General features: G+C 46.1%; 1 protein-coding gene across 1 annotated transcript in view; it reads left to right on the top strand.

Moving 5' to 3' along the window:
- Positions 1-762: 762 nt before the first annotated feature.
- Positions 763-12,308, top strand: part of urm1 (ubiquitin related modifier 1) — a gene marked incomplete at its 5' end in the record, with an annotated part of 23,857 nt that continues 12,311 nt past the window's right edge. Inside the window, 3 exon segments of the mRNA XM_080756537.1 lie at positions 763-797; positions 11,028-11,050; positions 11,053-11,097. Of these exon segments, the coding sequence (XP_080612663.1) occupies positions 763-797; positions 11,028-11,050; positions 11,053-11,097 (103 nt within the window).

Here is a 12,308-nt window from a genome sequence, read left to right as displayed (position 1 = left end):
AATTTAATTGAAATTGCATACTGATTTTAGCTCTTTTTGACAGGGGGGCGGGGGCATTCGAACATGGGGCTAAATATGTATTTTTTTTACAAAACGTTATGGTGATTTATTTTTGTATTATTTACTCTTGTCCTAATAAACCCCAGGAAATGACATCTGGTAACAGAAGATCACAGGATCTACTGAATGTGAAGGTAGCCTACCGGGGGAAGGCTTATACTGTGTGTGTGTGTATAGGCTCAATATGTCAGTTTGTCACATTAAATAGATCTTGTGATCTTTTGTGGCCAGATGTAATTTCTTGGGGTTTATTAGGACTATAGTAAATAATAAAAAAATAAATCGCCATAATATTACACCAAAATGCACATTTAGCCCCATGCTCGAATGCCCCCGCCCCCCTGCTAAAATCCCATAAACGAAAGAAAGCTGAAAATGACAGAAAATGAACACTCACCTTTTAGTTTCTCTAATAACAACCTAAAACATGAACCTTGGTTGAAAAAAACTAAAGTTGTCCTTTAAAGGATATTCCTGTCCATTAGATTACACTGGAAAATAATATGACATGTGTGTATGTTGTATTATGTAATTATGTATCTGAGAAATGCAAATTCGAAGTTCCTGCGCACATGCACACACACACGCACGCACACACGCGCGCACGTACGCGTCACTTCCGTTGACGCGCGTTGTTTACGTCCTACTACTTCCTGTGTTACTTCCTATCCTGTCACTGTGTGTTTGTGTTTATTCTACAACATGGCGGCGCCCGTAGCACTTCACCTGGAGTTTGGGTAGGTTAGCTTTAAACATTAACATCTACGTGACGTCGGTGCTGTTTTATGTTGTTTTTATGTTACATGAGAGCGGCACGTTGCTTCACATTCTTTCTTAGCAACGTGTCCCATGAGGATTCATAAACGCTGTAGTGTACAGACAGACTCCTACGCAGTAGTAAGTCGCTAGCCTGGCCCCTTTCTTTCTGCACCCTCGGTTACCCTTTTCTGTATTATTTTGGACAAAATACAGAGACGGTAACCGAGGGTTCCGAAAGGGGCTACTCGCTAGCCATGGTTCAGCTCTGGTCCATACTAGCTCTAATGCCTGAAGAGCTATTAACTCGCATGTGTTCCAGACAGTCAGCTAGATGATAGCTTTAGTGCAGTGGTTCTCAAACCTTTTCATGTCAAGGACCCCCCCAAATTGACACTAATCAGCCCGCGGACCCCCCCATAAGTGGAACCAAATTGACCCGTTGCTCTCAGAGTTACAGACCCATAAGGATCCATTTGGTTCCAAACTATCATTTAGCTGGGATACCCTGGAACTCCCTCAAAAACCCCTGGGGGTCCCCCGTCCCCGTACCCCACTTTGGGAACCACTGCTTTAGTGAAGTTAGTTTTGGCATTCCTCCTCCTTACCTCATCACTGTGTTGTGTAATATAACTTGGGATGCTCGACTTAAAACACGCTCTGTATGCTGAATTGAAAACGGTGGGCCCTCTTGTAAACAAGTGTAATGCTTTATGGTGTCGTCTTTTTTTTTTATTGAAGTATTTATTAACTGTTTGCAGAATTACAGTACATTTCAAGTACAGGCTCAATACAAAAACTGTCAACTGTGAGTGGACGACACACGATAAAGCATAACACAGGTTTTACAAGAGGGTCCACCTTGTTCAATTCATCATAACAACTCGCAGTCCACTCACAGTTAACAGTTTTTTGTATTGACGTATGCTTGAAATGTACTGTAATTCTGCAAACTTTTAATAAATACTTCAAATCAATCAATCGCCCTCATTTACCGCAAACCACTCGACGGTTCTGTTCTTACAGACAATATTGAGGTTAGAAAGAAGTTTGGGGTTGTAATGGTTACTCGTGTGTAACCTTACCCAGCAACTGCGTCTTACATTACAAGCACAACTCAAAAACTGTTAACTGTGAGTGGACGACCCAATAAAGCATTACTCTTGTTTACAAGAGGGTCCACCTTGTTCAATTCATCAAAACATTTAGAGACGTACAAATAGACACTTCTATATAGGCAAAGAACAGAACAGGAATTCATCATAAAGGGAAAAGAAACATATACAGTCAGGGGAAAAATGGGGTGCGTGGTAAGATTCAGATTTTACGGGGGCCTGGCTGCTTGTAAAGACACAGATATTTATTATAGATAGTGCAATTAGGCTATAGTGGTCCCTCTTTTTCACAGAAATGTAATGAATGTGCTATCATTTATTCACTTGGCTACTAGTCTACTAGTTAATGTCTGGCTAATTCTACCCCGCCTTAATGACTGACAGCTGCTGATTTCGTTGTACTTGCTCTACTCCCTGACGAAAGAAAAAAGCTGTTGAGTCATTGGGAACCATTTGTTTTTTTTGGCCTCCAGTTTACAGCTCCAATGCTGCACTGTCGTTAACACGTGTATTAGACCTACTTGCATCCACTCTTTATTCTAATCTGATGAACTGTTTATTGTACGTTGGCTGTCCTGCCTTTAATAATCATTAATTGAACTGAATTTATTGAAGCCTGCTGTTCTCACTTCAGAAACGCAATTCCCTAAACGTTTTAGGGATTTCCCATATCTTTATTCTTTTTTTGGGGGCAGTGGCCGCATGAGCTGCACATGCATACACTACTAGGCTACTATATATCGGGGGTGCCCACACTTTTCACTTGAGAACTGCTTTTAAAATGACCAGCTCAAAAGTCAACAAGATCTACCCATGTAACCCTAACCTAACCCCCAAAAATGTGGGGAAAAAATGTACACACTTGCAATCGGAAATAGCGGGAGGGAAAAGCCTTTCTCCATTTCTGTAGCAAAGTGGTAGGTTTTTGGGTTCACAGTATGTATTTTGCCTCACAAATATTTAATATAATATTATAATACTACTGATGTTTGCGCGCAACACTCTTCAAAACAAAAAGCATTGCATTGGGGCGTTTGCCTACTATAGAAGTCATGAAGTGAGCAGACGAGTCCTCCTTGATGTAAATCAATCAATCAATTTACCTTAATTCAAGTGGCAAATATATATTCTTTTAACATTTTAATTATTATCTTTTAGGGACATGTCATGTGGTCTACCTGCACCGCCTTTGTGATCTACCTTTTGGGCACCCCTGCTATATACCTTCGATGAATTGAATATGAACAAAGGACCCCAATGGAAACAAGCCATAGGATTTATTGGGTTTAAATCCTCTTAGCAGACCTTGTATTGAGCTGTACTTTCCCCATGCTTTTTTCCCCCTGCAAACTGTTACAAGTATTCAATCAATCAAAACCAAAGGGAATACAAATCGGCAACGCTTGGGAGAGCTCCACTCACTTTAATCAGAAAACCTCACACAACAAAACCATCCTAATGTAGTTCTGTCTGCCCTCGTTAACTCTCTGGGCACCCAAAGACGAGATATCTCGCCTTTTTCTCTTCCAAGGCCGAGCGTGCCAAACACGAGAAAGACCAGACTTTGTGTTTTCCGTCGTGGTTTTTATAAACGATGGACGGCGCCATTGCGCAACGCGCGAGTGTGCCTCGGCCTTCTGGGTCACGCGAGGGCCGATCGGGCAACCCAAAACGAAGGGGAAACAGACGCATGGCGGTCCGTCTCAAGAGGCTACGCGAAGACGTCCTGAAATCACACGGTGAAAAAGTCAACTCGAGAGGAAGGACGCAGCCTAGTGTTGCCGGCGACGACGACAACGCGGAGACCGAATCGGACCTCTCTGACGACGAGGGTCCCGGGCCGGCGGCGCGCTCCATCAAACGCCCGGTCGGCTCGCGGGCGTCCCGGTCTGAGCACAGCGTGCGCTCCTCCTCCGACCGGGATCGGGACCCGCGTCCGGAGCTGTCCTCGGACGAGGAATGGACTCCGATGAGGGAGGACCTGGAGAGCAGAGGTCCTATTGGTTTCGGTAAGTAGACGTGCATTCGCTCGCAAATGCAAATATACTGTATCTAATGTATTTGATGACGACGTAATAGACGTATGTGACGATGTGATTTCAGACACGGGCACAGAGGACGAGGAGGATGAGGAGGAGGAGGAGGAGGCACAACCACGGTCTGGTGCCACTTTACCATGCGTTGGCAGTAAACATGGAGGTAAGAAGAACACCAAAAAAAAGTATTTATTATATAGAGTTCTCAACAAACCCAAGACACTGCCCGCTGCCACCCTTAGATCTCCATATACGGAGCTGACATATGTTGATCTGACCTCATCAAACCCTGTAACACTCAAGACACGCTCCATATATATGGCCAGTGCACACCCTCAGGTGTCTTACGGGTAGATTTTGCTACTGTGTAGGGATGGATTAATTGATACATTTTGATAACCTTTATCTATCGATTAACTCATTTAGGCCTGATTTGTGCCGCATGTTTACAATTTTTCTAAAATAACTGACCTACAAGCTCGTAGCGCGCCATCTGCTATTTTTCAATAGCTAAAGTATAACATAATGCTTAGTTAAGAACACCAAAAGGGTTTTCCCTCAACACCATAAATCTACATTTTGCTGATGCACAGAAAGAATACAAAAGGCGAATTATCTTCCTTAAACAAAAATCTATTTGACCATTTGAGATACAGGGCCGGGCAATGGCGTCTTTGTATGAGGAATAATTATTAATGTAACCGGCCCACATGTGCACATGCACGCACTACAGTGAGGGGGGGGGGCACGTGACAGGCCAACAGCACGCACACCAAGGCCTGCCCCGGCTCGATCATGATTGGCGGAAGGCCCCTCTCTATCGTGATTGGATGAATGCTGGGCCACCTAGCCAAAAACGAAACCTAAGTTTTTTTTACCCCCAGGGGTTAAAGGAGAATTCCATGCTAGAAGGCTTTCTTTCTTTGTAGTCGTTACGTCCCCACCAAAGAGGTGTTTTTTTGCGCAAAAACTCCTTATTGGCTATTTCCCCTACCACAAGCCCTCAATGAATTGCATTGAATTGAATGGGGCTATGGGGTGTTGTGCTAATTCACTTATTTCCATCGAAATAAGTAGTAAAGTGTGCCGCTTGGGATATTATTTACATTATGAAGAGAGGATATATACAAAAAAATACTATATCTTTTTTGAATAATGGAAATAAGCGAATTAGCACAACACCCCATAGCCCCATTCAATTCCCATGCAATTCAATGCAATTCATTTAGGGCTCATGGCAGGGGAAATAGCCAATACGGAGCTTTTGCACAAAATAACACCTGGACATCTTTGGTGGGGATGTAACAACTACAAAGAAAGCTAAGAAAGACTTTTAGTATGGAATTCTCCTTTAACTGGGGACAGGGAGGAACTCCTTATATGGTCAGCACACTCTATAGTAGGGAACAAAAAAATTGTGATATTTGAATTAAGTGAAATCACTGAATATACCTTTAACTATTAACATCCCTAATACTGTGATTTCACACGGCGAGCCGAGGGAGGGACAGCCCACTAATAGTTCTGCATTACCAAATGTTGGCAGAACCACATTTGTATTTTAAAGCAATCATGTAATCTCTATAATTTGACAGGCAGAGGGGCAGAACATCCAGCGGCAGATCCTGGGTGGAAGGAAACGGACGACTGGCGGCCAAAAGACATTCCTTTCACGGCGGTGCCCGGACCTCGCGCCGCCGCCGCCGCCCTCCTGTCGGACAACCCGGTGGACTTCCTCGAGCTGTTCCTGTCGGACGAGCTGCTGGAGGGCATCGTGGACCAGACCAACCTGTACGCGGAGCAGTGCATGCGGAGCGCCACCGGCAGCACGCCGCACGGCCGAGCGCTGGCGTGGAAGCCCGTCCACCTGTCGGAGCTCAAGGTCTTCCTCGGGCTCCAGTTCCTCACCGCCATCGTCCACAAGCCCGAGCTGAGCATGTACTGGTCCACGGAGGAGGTCATGACCACGCCGTACTTCAACCAGACCATGTCTCGCAACCGCTTCCAGATCATATGGCGGTACATCCACTTCAGCGACAACCGCGCCGGCGCGTCCAGCGACCGGATGTACAAAGTCCGCCCCGTCTTGGATTTCGTGGTCTCCAAATTCCGAGAGATGTACCAGCCGAACCGGAACATTTGCATCGACGAGGGCACGCTTCTGTTCCGCGGGCGCCTCAACGTCAAAGAGAACAGCGCCCGGCCGGCGAGACGCGGCATAAAGTCCTACGTCCTGTGTGACTCCACGACGGCGTACCGCTTCAACATGAAGCCCGTCTACGGGCAAAACGACTCGTCGCTGGCCGACACGGTCGAGTTCCTCCTCGACGGCCTCGCGGGGCGCGGACACCGGCTGTTCGTCGACGACTCCGTCGAGATATGCGCGCGGCTGCTCGAGCTGAACACGCACGCCTGCGGCGCGCTGCGGAGGAGCCGAGGCGTGCCGCCGTCCGTGCGAGCGCTCGCCGAGCGGGACCTGGGGCGTGTCGGCGACACGGCCTCGCTGCACAACGACACGATGATGGTGCTGGCGTGGCGGTCGGACGAGACGGTCGTGAGGATGGTGTCGACGTTCCACCGGAACGAGATGGTGTCGCCGTCGTTGTCGTCGTCGTCGACGACGTCGGACGAGAACGAGCCGGGAAGCGTCCAGGCGTGGCAGAGAGGCCATCCGAGTCGGAGGGTCGAGAGAGAGGAACCCGCGTGCGTCGCGGACTACAACGCGCACATGAACGGCGCGTGTAAGACGGACAAGAACAACGTGTACAATCCCCTCATCAGGAAGGCCACAAAGTGGACGAACAAATTCGTCGTCTACTACCTGTTCGACATGTGCATGTTCAACGCGTTCGTCCTGTACGAGGCCAAGAACGGCCCCCACGGCGGCGGCTGCGCGTCTCTGCTGTCGTTCAAGCAGCGCGTCATCCGGTCGTGGACCAGCCTGAGGTACGCCGTCGCCGCCGGAGGAGGAGCCGACGAGGTGGAGAGCTACAACCCTCCTCCCGCGGAGAACCCCAGGGCGCCGCACCGGGACCCCCAGAGCAGGCTTTACGGCGGCTTCGGAAGCCACGTGCTCGTCGCGTTGCACCCCACCGCCAAGAAGAAGACGCCGACGAAGAAATGTAGGGTTTGCTCCAAAAACAAACGGCGGAGAGAGACTCGGTACTACTGCAAGAGCTGTAATATCCCCTTGTGCAAGAAGGGGTGTTTCACCAGGTACCACTCGGAGCAGAACTATATTGAATAGTCGGTCGGGGGGGGGGGGGGGGGGTCAATGTGTCCAAAATGAATAGTCTTAGGGCAGGGGTTTTCAACAGGTGGTCCGTTGGAAGTATTGCATGTGGACCATGCATTTAGTAATGTAGGATTTACTCTTATTTGCTCTTCTTTCCACTAGTTGAGAAACTGTACACTGAATAGCGTCCGTGTAGTCATTTGTGACCAAATATGAGGGACTGCGATTTTTTTTTTTTTTTTCGTTTTTCCATGTCATATGAAAGCAGGGAATCATAGCTTCAAATTGACACATTGGTTGTTCAGTTTGACCCACCAGTTTTTGAGATGTGGCTTATAGAGTAATGTCTTGCAGAAAACAGGCTTGAAAGGTTCACTTCTGTGGTCTCTAACATTACACATGTTTAAGCATTTATTTCATATTTTATCTGACACTTATTTCAGACATGCTCTAGTAGTATGTAAAGAGTCTGCCTGTGTGCTATTAACTCATTTTGGGAAAAAAACTAAAAAGGTTTTTCTCCTCTGGTGAAAATCTGGATTTTGCACGATGGCAGGCTCTCAGTCAAATCTGGTCACATTTACTGACAAGTTGGAGGTCAAGAAATTCAACAGAAAAAGGGCAGTTAGAATCTCAAGAGGGGGAAGTGCGCTGGATTGTCTGGTTGAGTCATTATTATAGGACATGATTCATCGATGCGTACACATGGGATGCATGGCAAAAGTTACAAAAGCACTGATCTCAGCCCATATCCTCACAGTGGGTCCCCAGGTTGATTTTAAGTCAGGGTGGTGGTCGCTCGTTCACAAATCAGTTGAAAACCCCTGGTCTAGGGTCATCAATGTGTCCATACACAAGTCTAGGGGTCGTCAATGTTCGCCTTGTTACAACAATGTGTCTGTATGGTGTGTTTAACACGCTATTATTTTCTAATTTTGATTTTTTTATTTCTTCAGGATATGTATGACACTCGATATTTATTTACTTCTATGACACTATGGGCTGTATTTTGCGTTTCTTAAGTACCAGGTCTTATTACTTAACCCATTCTGACCTGAGATCAGATTCATACGAGGTTTCCACTGGACACACACTGGTCTGATTAACCCATTCTGACCTGAGATCAGATTCTAAAAATGTCAGTCGTTCTTCGATTTTTCAAAAATAGCAGACCTACAAGCTCGTAGCGCGCCACTCGGTGGCGCGCTATGAGCTTGTAGATCTGCTATTTTCCAATAGCTAAAGCATAACATGATGCTAACACCAAAATGGGTTCCCGTTCAGAATGGGTTAACTTAAGACCTGGAGGCGTGATCAATGCCATTTGGCTATTCTGAGTGGTCAAAGAGCAATGACCACGCCTCCAGGTCTTAAGTTAAGTAACACGACCTGGTACTTAAGACACGCAAAATGCAGCCCCAAGTCTACTAGTACTAGTGGTTTTCAAACGTTTTATTTGCCAAGGACCATCATGGGTCCATTTGGTTACATTTGTACACTCAGGGTTACAGACCTGTTGGGGCCGATTCATACTCCTATCTTAGAGCCGAATAAAAGTCGGTTTGGCGCTGTAGAGCCTACAATGTGACGTCATTTGAGGTTCGGGGGGGGGGGGGGGGGGGGGGTACCGTCCTAAAGTCGACTCTTCGGTGCCACTGAAAATTTCTGACGAGCCGAAATAATTTCGGCACTACAGCGCCGAAACCGAAACAGCGTTAAAATAGGAGTATGAATCGGCCCATTATGGTCATTGAGGGCGATCTTTGTGTTCCTGGTAATATTATTGTCTGCTCATTTTCTATGTTTGTGTCAAAAAGTACATTTGACTTGTGTGTGTGTGTGTGTCTGTCTGTCTGACTGACTTTTTATTTTATTTTGCTGTCATTGATGTAACAATAAAATCACACTTGTGTAAAGTGAGGGGCGCCTTTTTTTTTTGGGTTAGGTATACGTCCATGGACTTGGCTGCTACATGACGAGTTGACGGCCAAGAATGTTTAATGTTTTAAAGGGACACTTCACCCTTTTTGCAAAAAAATATATGTTAATGACGTTGCCATGTCTACAATTCCCATAATTTTTTGGTGCACTGCTCCTCCTTGTGGATAGGGGGGAGAGCTGTCTTACTGAGACAACATGTAGTCCAGGAAGGAAGTGAGCCCAGTGTCCATGACATCAGAGACAACAGGCTCACTGCTACAATCTAAAATATCTAAAACCACATATTACACACATAAATACCCCCAGGAAAGTGATCTAAAGCTTCTAAACGGCATTAACATATATTTTTTTGCAAAAAGGGTGAAGTGTCCCTTTAAGCATGCCCCATCCGGGGCGTCATGTGTGCAGTCACTGTCGCTTATTTTGGGGCGTCACTGCCTATAAAGGTTGAGAACGAGAATATAATAGTACCTATGAAATCTAAGTTGTTTCAGGGTAGAGTGTCTTTCAATAACTACACAGAGCATGTTTACAGTACGTAATATGTACAGTATGTTTACAATACATTTGTAATGGTCAATACCTGCCATAACGAACACCTCGGAAATGCGTTTTTTGTTTTGGCACTGACTGGTGAATGGATGTGATGTCATGATTTGGTTTATACGCAGACGGCACACAACATATGCACCCAGAGATGGCAGCTGAGAGTGAGAGATGCAAAGTTTCTTTTTAATTATAATATTGTGTGTGTGTGTGTGGTGAATGAAGTCGGAAGCTTTCATTTCAAAACGGTGTCGTCAGTTGTGTCGAGACTTGGGTGTGCTCATGCGGTTTCTTAATCTTTTTTTTTTTTAATTCTCAAGGCTGCGCATAGTCTGGGTGTGTGTACTGTGCGCCAGTGAAGAGGAAGTTAAAGTGCAAGACATGATGTATAACTAGTCTAAATGTGGACAAGAAATGAGAAAAAAAAATTGCTCCTGTGATTTAGAAATTGATCATTCAAAATATGTTCCTCATTGACTGACTTTGTATGCTGAAACAGCCGTCAAAGTCACTCTTTTGGTATAGTACGGTTAAACAAACACAAAGTTGATTCCGACGATATCTAACGTCACCAAAGCTCGTACAGTTTTTGAGTGGTGCAACCACTCCTACAACCAGCAATGTCCGTGCGTACTACCTATGTGGCATTGGCCATGAGCACGATTATATGACTTATTAGTACCAGTAAGGGGCGCCAGAAACTTGCTGCTCTGTTGCCTGCTAATGAGAGAGAGAGAGAGAGGGGGCACTCGGTTCACACAGCTATTATGTGGCATGCGCCTGGACCGCTTGGCCAGCGGGCGCTGCCAAACCAGGCATACTTAAAGGGTTAGTTCAGATTTTTTTTAACTGAATTGATTGCCTGAGTCCCATGGTGGGAGTTCTGCTCTGGTTTTGGTGAAATATGAAGTAGTTCCGGTCATTTTGTGGGGTGCACAGGGGGGGGCCACGCATTAATGGTAATTTAATGGCAAGTATTTCATACAGCTTAAGTTACAAAAATCGGAACTATCCCTTTAATGAACTGCAGGTGGCGTGTCCACATAAAAACGACATTTTAACAAACACTGTACGCTTTTATTTTTATTTATTTTCTTATATAATTATAATTAAGGGTGGGGGGGGGGGGGGGGGAATCACGGCACTCCATCGTTAATGTTATGCCTAAGCTCTGCGGAGCAGGAAGTGTGGAGGCCAGGTGCACACCTGCAAAGACAAACATAGAGAAACCCAACGTTTAAAGTCACATTCATAGGATGCCTCTGAAATATTATGAAACCAAACATAAGCTATATGTTTACCTCAATGTGTGCTCCTTTTTTTGTTGTTTTTGATTAGAGGCGGAGCTGAGCTGCTCTTTGGCGTGTGAAAGAACACCGCGTGACTCTTCCGAGCCAATCGGAGCCCTGTAAGTATATCACCTGGCACCTGTTTCCCCCCCGTCTCTCTCCCTTTTGTCTTATGTGTCACTCACTAGCCGTTGCCAGACCTGGGGCAGACGGGCGCAGCCGTTTTCCGCTGTCTGCCAGCGCCTCTTCTGGGTTTTTTTAAGACAGCTGGTGGATGGAAATGAAGCCAATTGACACCGCGAGGGGCGCGAGTTGACGTCTCGAAGTTCGCTATAGAGCCGACTCAGCCCCGATCGAGTTGCAACGCGATATGGACAGAATAGTCAATTATTTCGGTGGCTATAGGCTAGCTAGTTTCTTGGGACATTAATGTGGTCGTAGTGGCTACATCTGTCATTAAAAAAAATATGTTTTTTTCAGCGATTTTATTAGTTATTATTAGACATTATTAATGATGTCAAAATTGTAATGACCTTTTTTATTTTTTGGTATTCAGCCTGGCCAGCAATGGGTAGAACGCTCCCAAAAAAATGTAGTCTCTGTGACGCATCCAGGGGCCGCGTATCTGCATTCAAAGATGTTCCTAGAAGCTTTGTCATTGGTCGATTTGCCTGTCTGCCTCTGATTAGCTATAGTCAGTGCGACCAGTTTTTCTTTGACACCCATTGCTGGCTGTCTGAATACAAAAAAAAAAGAAAAAAAGCTCATTCAAATGTTGACATTATTGCTTATAGCAGCTTTGAGGGTAACTGTTGTGTAATTGCAATATTACACTGAGGCGGTTTAACGTCATTAATGCACTTCCTGCGTTGCTTTGCATCGCAGGCGTGCATTAATGACGTTGAACCCCCCCCCACCCCCCCCCTCTCGACTCTGGTGTGATACTGTTTAAATCACGCCTCCCGGTTCCCCTGCAACTTCTTTCCCTCCATTTCCCCTTCCCTCCCTCCCTCCACCCATCCCCTCCTCTAACATCTGTGAGGCTGCCTAGGTCTCTGTCCATTCTCTCTCTAATGATCCTTTCTGCCGGCTCTTTCACTTGTAAATGCTGCGCACGCACACACACACGCACGCACACACACGCACGCACGCACACACACGCACGCACGCGCACACACACACACGCACGCACGCACGCACGCACGCACACACACACACACACACACACACACACACACACACACACACACACACACACACACTCACACACACACACACACACACACACACACACACACACACCACACACACACACACACACACACATTAG

This window comes from Protomyctophum bolini (genome assembly GCF_963924005.1).
Source record: "Protomyctophum bolini genome assembly, chromosome: 22".
NCBI lineage: Eukaryota > Metazoa > Chordata > Actinopteri > Myctophiformes > Myctophidae > Protomyctophum > Protomyctophum bolini.
This window is presented reverse-complemented; position numbering and strand designations above follow the sequence as displayed.